Below are 11,991 nucleotides of genomic sequence, written 5' to 3'. Positions count from 1 at the left end.
GACAGAAATTTCGTTCGGAGGGGGGGGGGGGGGAAACCACTTTTCGATTTCTTTCAGGGGGGGGGGAGACGTTGGTCCTCCATGAATAGAACAATAGATTTGGCCACCTTGTTTGGTCATTTTCTCACATTTCGGGGAAGTTGGAAAAGACCCCCCCCCCCCCCGCTATGGCCTGGCGATAAATAACCGTGCAGCGAGGGCCGCAACTAGTGGGGAGCAGACAAAGCTGATGCCCCAGTCGCTGGACCAAAAACAGCTCCGAATCTCCCCTTCAACTGCTTCTTCTATATAGCATGGGGTGCCAAAATGCCGGTTTGCCCGAGCGACGAAGTATCTAGTTGCGGCCCTTGATGCAGCAGGCTAGGGGGACTCCAAAATGTCTGAGCTAGACTTTAGACATGATTTTTCATTGGTTTTTTTTTCCATTATGATCTTAAATTTATCGTGTAAAATTATAAGTTGTAGGAGCGCCCCCTCCCCCGCGCTATAGGCCTACCTAAATCTGATGGGTCCTTCAAACCCACAAACAACTATGGGTCACGCCCCAAACTTGATTCGCAGGGGGACTTCCGAGATGGGTCGAACAAATCCACTTACAGCTACGCGCTAGGGATTCTTGAGCCATGGATCACGATCAAACATGATTTATAGGGATGGTTTCGTATAAATCCATCTGCAGTCCTGTTAAAAATGTTCTTATTGCGTCGATTTGGTTTAACTAATTTCGAAAAGGTCGCGAAGCTGATCTTTGTTGATTTTGGTTAGTGGCTGGGAAAGGTTAACACCAGGTTTGAAATTACTTCAGGTGCCTATATTTTGGATGATGCGGTGCTCCTAACTCAAAAAAGGCTTGAATTCTCTCATTTTTCTTCAATGTTCAGATATTTTAGGGGGCTGCAACAATGCTTTCGAACCTACGAATTCCAGATCTCTATTTTTTCGAAGTGGGGTACATCCAACAAACCAGTGGTATATACTATATATAATACATATCAAGAGGGGTAAGGCCTTACAATACCAACCAAAGGAGAGAAAAAAAGCTTACCCCCTCAGAAAAATTCCTTTTCAAAAGAAAAAAAAACGGAGGGGACCCCCCATAGGATCCGTTTCTTTCACCCTCGATCAAGCAACACAAGATGAGGAAGGAGTCTTTCCCCCCACTATTGGATATATTATATAGTACTGGAAGGACCTCGTTGACCCCCCCCCCCCATGTACCAAAAAAAATTTTAAGGTTGAAGACCGGAAAGGGGAGGAGATCATTTTGTGAAGAACCCGTAGGGTCCGTCAAAATGGAATAAAATAAAGGGTCCTTCTCTAGTTGGGGTACAAAAACTTTAGGGGTAGGCCTTACAGTTGGTTCCATTGACCTTCCTCATGTTCCCCTTTTTGAATCATACCTCCCAATGAAGCAAACTTTTTCAGGTCTAGAATACCCTACACAAGTGGTTTCCCAAACTGTGCTCGGTGGTTCCAGGGCAACCCCGCAGCCAATTTTATCCAGATTTTGCGCCGCTTCGAGCAGACTATTGATGTGCATTTGCATATATTTAAAGATTGTCACTGACATGAGAGCAGCATTGTGGATAAATTAATATAAGGCCGAGGGAGGGGGAGTCGCAGGTAATGATCGTTAGAAGGGATCCGTAGCTCCTTACAAGGTGGTCCTTGCGCCAATAAACCCAAAATACAATCCAATCCTTACAAGGTGGGGGCTGCAGCTATGACCATGAGATCGTGATGAATTTTATTTTTTCATTCAGTAAGATTAGAAAGGGCTTCCACATAGCCTAGGACGTGGGTTTACTGCTGATAGGTTTCTGTTTTCGGAGCCCAGGGTCGGAACTAGAGCGCAAAAAAGAGGTCTCATGCGGTGATTTTAGAGGGAACAGAAAATTGAAATATTGATTTTCAGTGAATGGAAGTGGTAAAATCACAATTGTATTCTCCTCATATGCGTAAACTTGTATGTATATATATTGGGCCCGAATCTCCCCCCCCCCCCCCCCCAATATCTACCACTTATCTCTATTATAGAAATTGGGTTTTAGCTTCCCCCAGTCCTCAATGTGCTTGAGCCCACTCAATATTTTCGATATTTTTTACACCAACGCCCTCCCCCCGGAACAAAATCTTAATTACGAGTAATTGAACCCTATTCCCATATGTTTCGGACATTGGCTGGAGATTCCTATAATAGCGATATTTCGATTCCTTTGATCGTTACGTTTACTGTAGCTAACCATAATTACAAATGGCCATACTTATTAAAAAATACGCCAACTTGTTGATGACACCTCCCCCCCGAATCATGCCTTTTCTTCGGCTAGGGACCTGCATCCCCTGCGAAAGCCCGAAATTCGAACATTGGCCGGGTCAACTGGCTTTTGCCATAACATGTATACTGCATATATTTTTTAAAAAATTTTAACTTGAATTCACCAAACAAATTTCAGACAATGCACGCACAAAAAAATGCGGCGGTTGCTTTTTTCTCACTATAGAATATTTTTTTTGAATTCGGGGAGTTGAGCTCTGACTTAAAATTTGTGCGGGTTTTGAGTTGGAAATATCGTGAGAGAACATATTATATGAACTTTATGGGCTTTCATCAGAGGGCAGCACTTGAAGTTGAACTTTCAGAAGGTTTTTTCAAGATGGCTTCCAGGAGAAATTGCCTCTGGGAAAGCGATTTATCGCATAAAATTTTGCAATAAATTTATTCTGGAAAATATTAAGATAAAAAAATTCTGGAAAAAAGTTAGGAATTCCAGAAATAATTCTGGAAAAAAGGCGGAGATTGACTTGGAAGTCTGGGGGGCAAGGTCATTATTGTTTGGGGGGGGGGGGCACGATGATGATGTCAATTCATATATACATTAGATCAGTCGACTCCGCCGTTGACGCCCCCCCCCCCCCCCGTATTAATCGATCAATTGTTAATCGCAGTTAAAAATTTTAGTTCAGTTGATCGACTCGATTAGAATTTCTATTAAAAGTTTGTGAATTAAATCTTTTTTGAAAAAATCGATTAGAGATGTCTTATAAATCATAATCTATACATGTTATGGATAAGTGACCGTATTTAAAAATACAGGGTGGGCAAAAAGTCCGTAGAAACTTAAAAAATTCATAAAAACCGGAAAAAATAACCGAAATAAAAAACTGTTTACAGGATTAGCATCGCTAGATTACGGGGAATTTTTTAAGGAAGGAAAAATAGAAAAACAGCATTTGGTAACACATCGTAGGCGAGTCACAAATCCAGCAACGGCAGTGCAGCAGGTCCCACATACACGGTTTATAACGGTGAAGTGGTTGTGGATTAGGAGCGCAAGTTCTTATAACCGTCTCATTCGCATATCTCCACCAAAGTAGCTCGTACCAGCGCCACCGTCTTAAAAAAAAAATCCCGTGACCTAGCGATGCTAACCCTGCAAATCAGGTTTTATTTCGGTGGTTATTTTTCCGGTTTTTATGAAAATTTTTAAAGTTCTACGTAATTTTTTGCCCACCCTGTATTGGAATCAATATTTCGATCAAATTAGATTTAACAAAAACTGACGATTGCAGTTTCAAATTGAGTTTGATGGGAGTTTTAGAAGACGACCAAAATTTATTGTCTACACCAGCGGTTCTCAACAGGGGCTCCGCGGCTTAATAAAATAAATCAATAAATTTGATAAACAATCAAAAAAAGTGGCCTAAAAGGATGTACCGCCATAGAAATTATACTCTGAAAAGGGCCCCGCGAGTCAGAAAAAGTTGAGAACCGCTGGTCTACACTATGAACAGTAGCTTTCCTTATTCCTGGCAGCATCAGCTGATCTGACAAGTACCATCCGAGAAGAGTTTCTAGGAAGACAAGCAACAGTATTTTCGAAAGCAGTTTTAAAATCAGCGAATAACCACCAAAATTAAGCGATTAAAAAAAGAACGATAAGATCCAAGTGAAGAAATTATAGGTTTTTACAATTATGTGTGTTCAGCATAAATTGCTCAAAGCGGACAGCCTTAATTTCTTATAACCTATTCCTATATTTGTTTAAATCAATTGAATAAGTGAGTGAAATGAATAAAATATATTTTTTATAGCAGCTATTAGTATTATATGGTCACAAAAAATATTCGATTAAAAGTTTTTGATTGACCAGTTAAAAATTTTAATCGATTCCCAGCCTTAATAAAAAGCCAAGGCACAATATGGGGGGGGGGGGAAATCCACACACACACAGAGAATACATATATAAAGATTTATTTCTCTACTAATATTTTCTTGTCCATCTGAAATGAAATAATTTATCAACGAATGAAATAATGAATGGCACGTCAACATCAACAAAAAAAAAAAAAATTACATATAAAACAATATGTGATCCATCATTTTCAAGCAGCACATTCCCATGTTTGGGAGACAAAAAATATACACACACAAAAAACTTATAAGCTCTCTCTGTATATATGCAAAAGAAATTGAAGCATACACACAAGTATAAAATGGTAATAAATGAATTTTGGCTAAATTTGGCTGCTCCCTACACATATATTCTAAGCTTAAATTTTTTTTTTTTTATCAACATTTGTACTTTCTAATTTATTTCTGATGAAGAAATAAGTCTCAAGTGTTGCTTCATTTCTTACTGAAAAACTTAGCCAAGATTCTGATGCAAATTAATAAAGTTCGATTTAAATGTGTATATGAATACAGATTATGGCAAGATTTAAATGCAACGAAAGGTCAAACTGTAGGTGTTAATAAAAGAAATATTCAGATGCAAATCAAGGAAAGATTCATGGGTTGATACAGGAATGATTTAGATGTGAATAAATAAGGTATATTATCGAAAAATAGAAACTTTGACTGGTTTTAATTCACAGAAAATAATCAACAAATTCTTAACACAAATGAGAATTTGTCTTAAAAACATACTAATTATTTTCTCTAAAATAAGGTATAGTTCAAATTTAAATGTGCAAGCAAATGCATAACTCGAACGTGGGAGAAATTTTTCAGATGCAAATTTTGTTTCGATTTATAATGCAAATGACAAATAAAGATATTGATTAGATTTAGGTGTGTCTACAAAAGCAAAATTAAGATGCAAATAAAGGTAAGGATCAGAGGATAAACATAAAGACACAATTCAGATGCAAAAAAATAAATAAAAGATTGAAGTTAAGGTTAAAATGACAATTATACTCTGATTCAAATCAAGGAGAGATTTTGACGATGCCGGAATTTATAATGCTTATTCAATTATTTCACATAAACAATTAGTGAATTATTAATACATAACAAAGGATAAGCCAACAAAAGGAAATCCAAAAACAAATCAACTGGTGATTGAAATACAAAATATCAATCGTTTCTACAAAACCAACTACACAGTGCCATCTTAACACATGGGCTCACGCAGTCACGGCCCGGGGGCCTCAGAAAAATGAGTAGTTGAATTTTTTTAGAATTTTCTAAGTAGGGCCTCGGAAAAATCACTTGGCCCGGGGGCCCATGATGCTCTTAAGATGGCCCTGCAACTACAATGCACTCTCGATACATACAGCAAGTAATAACTATTTACGTATGATTAGTTTCAATCTCAACCAGATTGAAGACAGATAAAGGGGTATCGGATATTAGAGAAGAATATTGGCTATGTCCGATTACGACATAATTTGAATTCAATTCTTGATGAAACAGTAATTTTCCCATTCATTACACCTCAAGAAGTATCGAACCCCGATACCTGACTCATAAGAAAACCTACTTTTGAATATGAGGTGTATCTACTGATGTTGATAAAAACCATTTCTCGAGGACTTCTTGAGAACTTTCCTCCAAATCTAACATGCCAAAAATGTTTTTTTTTAAAAAAACTGAATTTTATGTCTTCAATATTACTTGTGTATCAAAATGTGCTTAAATAGTGTTTTTTTTCCCGTTTTCTGGTGAAGCATTATCCCTACAAAAAACATGTATCCAAACAACTCTCAAGAAAAATCAAAAACATGGACAGACATGACACTGCCATCAATATTATAGCTACGACACACGTACACGAAAAAGAATAAAAATCATGCGACTAGAATATACATGGCAATTATACATGCCAAAAATGGTATTTTTTTTTCGTAATTTTCCACATGACGAAGCTGATTATATTCGAGTTCAACTCAATGGCAAGTTATCATGTATATAGCTTGATACACATTGTAAAATACATCTTACATTACACACTAACGAACAAAAATACACCGTCTGATATACATATATATACTCGTATATCCTGTATATACACGGCACGTACATTAATAAACTACACATGGACAACAAAAAGAGATTTCTTTCATTTACATTTTCACAAAATTAACATCTTCCCTTCATTGATTAAAAAATTAATTCCTCAAAAAAATGGATCCATATGTTTGGAAGAATAACTGGATCCGTTACTTGGTTAAATTTTGATAAAAATTAGGAGTAAAAAAGTCCTCAAGCTTATTTGAATAGCAATGGAAGCTGCATTCAAAAGATTCATCATGACGAATCTCTTGTGAAATTTTTTTGGTCACGTTCAGTATAAAATTAGGCACTGGCATTACATACTGCATTCAATTTGAAATGGTACTGTATTCGGCACTTTGACAAATATGAATCTGACTGAATTCACATTTTTGTTTCGGTGATAGTTTTCAGAATAAATTCACTTATGGGGTTGGGGGGGGGGGTCTTATTCATTTCGAAGCATGGTTTTATCTAGTGAACGAGTCTGCAGCCAAAGTTACTGAACATGGAGCTGGAAAAAAAACCAATTTTCAACAAAGAAGCAGGTATTATCATGAAAAGCTCATGGCCTCACTTAAAGAGGACGAACGCAACCACTGAATACATTCATTCAAACAGAGCACAACTCCAGTCTACCGCCATAGGCAAATTTACCACTACTAAAAACCATACATACACCATATTCAATTTCTAACGAACTAGTACATGCCAGTATTTTGGTGTACGTATTGTGAACCGAATGTGAAGTTTGTTTCTGTGTAACACTTTTTATATGTAGTACTTTCTTTCTTTCAAACTGAGCACAACTCGGGTCTATCACCATCTATACATGATTTACTACATAGTGAGTTGTGCCGGAAGTGTAACCGTGTGTGTACCCAATAGTCTGAGTGCACACGCAGTGTTGTGTTTTGTAATGGTGTTCCTTTGTTTCTACCTAAATCTGCCGCCAGGGTCAGTTGCCCCCGCCCCCAGTTATGGCCCTGTATTACCGATTGAGTTGTGCCAAAAGTGTGAGTGTTCCTCCCTTCCACCGAAGCAGAATGTGCCAAAATCTGTGACGTACGTCGCAGAACAATTAGCGCTACTGCAGAACAATTTGGAAGAATTTTAAGAAAAAGTGCAAAAAAATATTACATGTATGGGGATTTTTACTGCAGAAAATTTCCAGTCAGCTGAGGGCTCGTTGCAGAACAGTGCTAAACATTCTGCTTTGGGGCTCTCTTCCTTCAGTGAATCCAACAGGTGCCCGGATCTCCTGAAATCTCTGAGCGGGGACGCAATTACACTAGTCATTTAGAAAATTCCACCATGTCGTTTTGGCAACAGAATCATCTGCAAAGGACTCTGGCTACTAAAGTCTCACCAGTTGCAAGGGACTGTTGCAAGGGAGTATTTCACCACCAAACCGAATACAATGACAATCCACTCAGCTTGGAAGAGCTGAAGATGAACATCAGCTGTCCAGGGTATAGAAGCCAGAATGCTTCCCAAGGAACACTGCAAAACATGGGGGTAAATGCACTGAGATACAATGAGTGGCGAGTACATTTTCAAATTGAATGCACTGTACTTATGAGCAAGCACTATGGCGAAAGCTTAAGGCAGCATTTTTGTATAAGGCTTATGTTAATTGTAGAAGCTTTGGACGGCTGCTTTGTGGACGTTTACGTGAAATATGGCATAACAGCTTGGAGTGGTAATCCTATATAATAGAGGTCTTCAACTTTTGAGACATCGTGGGGCATATTGAGATTTCCCATGAAGCCTGCAGGGCATGGTCCCCACATCCATGAGGAGGGGCCCCTAGGCTGAAATCTTTAGCAGGCCCTTCTACAGTTAATTTATAATATTCAAAAAGAAAAAAAATTATAGCAACTGTCCGGGCCCCAGGGATAGAGCCCTGTCAACACACTCTTGTGGTAGAGGGGGGGGGGGGCATGCTGTGGGCCTCCAACTCATACTGAGGCATTTATAATAGCAAGAATTCATACACTCAGAGATATAAAGGAGACTTATAATCTAATGACATCTTAATAGATGGCCAACGAGGTGTAAAATTATTACTTGAATTAGATTTCGAAATTATTTTTTACGATAATGCTGCAGTATAACTCCCAAGGTGCTTCGATGGATACTTCATATTATACAATAAGATTTTCGTTCCGTTTGTTTGTTGCATCCTATGTGTATCACATGACAAGAGTAAGATAACAGATAAGATGGCATGAGCTCCCTCCAATTGCTTCTAAAATATACCTTCATTCTAATATACGTAAACATTCACGAAACCCAGGAACTTTTCTCCAACTCCCAACCCCATCCGGTCTGTAATTTTTTCTTTTTGGACTCAAAGTGTTCCAGCATTTGCCACGAAGATGGGCTGGAAGAGATCTCAGTAACGGGATCAGTCCAGTGGCAAAGTTCTGGAATTCATTCATAGCAGTATAACTCTCAGTGGTCTGCGAGCTCAATCACATCAATTTAAATTTGATCGTCTTTTAATGTTTTTGCCATTGTCTAAAAACGGTCAAGCAGTCCACGATAATAAGCTTCATAGGCCACATGTGATCTGCGGGCCATGTGGCGAAGACCCCTGCTATATAAGATTAGTGTGTGTGGTTATTGTTACAGAGTGGACCCTTAACTAAGCTTCTGCGCATGTGCTGAATGAGAGGAAAAAATATAATATATTACAACGAAACACAGAAAAATATGGCAGTACCAGAAATTCACGGTCCTTCATAGAAAAAAAAAAATTATGTGTATAACCTGAGTCGCGCAACCGGCTGAGCAACCACCAGAAGGGGGAGGAAAACAAACAAAATTAACAATGGAGAAAATTTAAAACAACATTATAAACTCCTCCCATTTCTACAAGTGAACAACAGCACGAGAGCCAATAAGAACGGCAGAAGCAGCGACGATGGTCGACCCGGAGCGCTGTTCTCTTGCAGAACGAATCCTTTCTGGGAGTTTTGGGAACCGGTAGCAGGCGGAGACTGGTGCAGCAGGACAGTCCTGTTCTGCCTGGACGAGGCGGACGCCGGGTACAGCGTCAGGACGTCGTGCATGGCCTCCTTGGCAGCCATGCTGAATGTGCTGTCCCCGGTGGTCAGGAGGTCGAAGACGCAAGCGTCGAAGTAAAAGTCCGTCACGTTGTACTGGCGGCAAGTGGCCAGGGCCTCCTTCTTCGGTATGGCGACGTGGCCCCGGTTCGTGACCATCGAGATGAAGCTGTCCGGCTGGGACAGCAGCTGGTTGAAGTCGATCCGTTCGCGCTTCGGGCAGCCCCTGACGCACAGCTCGAGGGTGTTACTGCCGGATTGGGAAGCGCCCTGGATGGCGATCTCCATCGGTATCCGGATCGCGAAGGTGAGGTAGCGTCCGACCTGCCGGATGACTATCCTCGTCCCGATGTGGCGCAGGTGGATCTCGACGTGACGTCCGGGGCTCTCCTCCTTGATTCGGACACCGGGTCCACCGGTTTTGGAGCCGTCAACGAAGACGCTCGGTAGAAAGTCGGTCTGGGCCTCGAAGGTCTTCTCCACGGAACATGGACCATTGGACCTGATCACGACGGTAATCTGAAACGGATGAAAAAACATACTGTATATAAAAGAAGTCATATGTAAGATAATGATATCTTTAACAATGTCTTTCAACTTTGCATTTGTGGAACCCTAAGTACAGGGTGTCTCATAAATTCGTAAAGTTTAAAAATTCATAAAAATTGAAGGAATTGATGCACATATGAATTCAGTTTGTGAAAAGTTATTCTCACGAAAGGGGAAATTTTTTTGTTGCGGAAAGATAGTTCAAATTTTGTCGGGCTTTCTACAATCTCTTCTGCGCCCGAAACGTTCGTAAAGCTTTTCAGCCGGTGATTCGTGGCTGAGGTAGAACAACTTCACCAATAGTCTTCATCCCCAATGAAATCAAAATGTTAACATTATGTAAGTGCCAGTAACAGGAAAATTCAGAAACGAGCTGTTAATCGTACACCCTGCACTTTACAGGACTCTGATTTGCATATTTCCATCGTCTTTCTTTCGTGCAGCGCCCTCTATCGGCAATAATTTGAATTTTATTTCCCATACAAAAAAAAAAAAGCTCCACGGTTTGGCAAACCGCATTGAAATGTACCGATTCCTTCAATTTTTAAACTAATTACGAATTCACGGGACACCCTGTACTTTAAGGATAGAGGACACGGAGCCTTTTGATGCTTACGACGCTGTTCCACGGAACTCAAACACGAACATCTATCCAATATAGATGTTTCAACACCGCCACCTGAGTTAAAAAAATTACAGCCTTTTTTGAGAGTCCACGGGACCCCAGAGAAGCTACTTACGGGAAGCACCAGTTGGGAAAACTGTGAATTAGGGCACTAATTACTGACTGGTAGTCTTGCCATCGCTGAATATCTCGGGTCAGAATCTATTGACCATGAAAAGTACCGGGGGGGGGGGGCGGACAAGTAAAACTCAAGTAAAACTGAAGCTCCCACACATCAATGAAGAATTTCATTAATTTTACTTAAACTCCTTTTATTACATACGAAATTGTTTTATAAATTCTGAATTTTCATTGAATCTCTTTCATTACATTTGAATATTTGAATTTCCGTTGATTCCACAATAGATTGTGGAACGAATTCCTTCATTAAATCTGAAATTTCATTGATTCCGAAATTCTTTAATAAATTCTGAATAACTATATAATATTTAATTCTGAATTTCCACCGATTCCAAAATCTTTTCACTAAATCTGAATTTTTACTGATTGCACATAATTCTTTCATTAAATCTGAATTTCCATTGATTCCGAATTTTTTTTAAATTTCATTCTGAAACCTTGTTTAATGTGAAATTCCACCATTAATTCTAAATTTCCATTGATACCGAAATTCCTTCATTAAATCTGAATTTCCGATCCCGACATTTTTTTAATCCGAAATTCTTTTATCAGTTTTGAAATTATATTGATTCCGAAATTTCATTTATCCTGAAATTCTTTCAATGATTCTGAATTCCTCCCGATTCCGAAATTTTTGTAAATCAGAAGTTCTTCTATCAATTCTGAAATTTCAAAAACTAAGTCTGAAATTCTTTCATTAACTCTGTATTTCCATTGATTCCGAAATTGTTTCATCAATTCTGAATTTTTATTGATTCCGAAATTTTTCCACTAAATCTGAATCATTGATGATGATGAAATAATTCCTTGTTCCCATCCTGTGCATTTAGCATTGCCAGTCATTCTAGTCTCTTCCAACGATTTTTCAAGCATCCTTTAAAAAAATATCCAAGTCACGTGACATTTATTTTTCGCGCCTCCATTTCTTACAGGGTGTTAGTCATTGTGTAAACGTCCCGACAGGATGATTATTTTCAGACAGAACGAAGAAAAAAAAAAATGATGCGTTGGTTGCTCTGTGTGTGTGTGTGTGATGATATTCTCTTACGAAGGGCACCTGCCTGCAAAACTGTTAAAAGGCATTATGTGCCTACACACACATACACAACAGAGAGAGAGCAATAAGCATTCTTAAAATTTTCAAAGTCCTCTCATGCAGCTGCAGTGACTTTATTCTTTTCCTTGAACCCGCCAACCTCAAGACAAGCTAAGCCTAGCTTCTTGCTGGCAAGGAGCCCATCTTTTATTTTTCATTCTGCCATGTAGCTGTGCGTGTGTGTGACACCCTA

At 39.1% G+C, this 11,991-nt stretch overlaps 1 protein-coding gene across 1 annotated transcript in view; it reads right to left on the bottom strand.

The window, feature by feature from the left end:
* Positions 1 to 4,239: 4,239 nt before the first annotated feature.
* LOC149071585 (repulsive guidance molecule A-like) overlaps positions 4,240 to 11,991 on the bottom strand; it is a 51,778-nt gene continuing 44,026 nt past the window's right edge. Inside the window, exon 4 of the mRNA XM_089248025.1 lies at positions 4,240 to 9,867. Coding sequence (XP_089104151.1) covers positions 9,136 to 9,867 — 732 coding nt within the window. The 3' untranslated portion in view covers positions 4,240 to 9,135. The remainder of the gene's footprint in view (positions 9,868 to 11,991) is intronic.

This window comes from Pholcus phalangioides, unplaced genomic scaffold (genome assembly GCF_987345545.1).
Source record: "Pholcus phalangioides strain wild (caught in Gottingen) unplaced genomic scaffold, Ppha-v1.0 ptg000018l_1, whole genome shotgun sequence".
NCBI lineage: Eukaryota > Metazoa > Arthropoda > Arachnida > Araneae > Pholcidae > Pholcus > Pholcus phalangioides.
The sequence above is the reverse complement of the archived record's forward strand: the minus strand, read 5'-3'. Positions and strand labels throughout refer to the sequence as shown.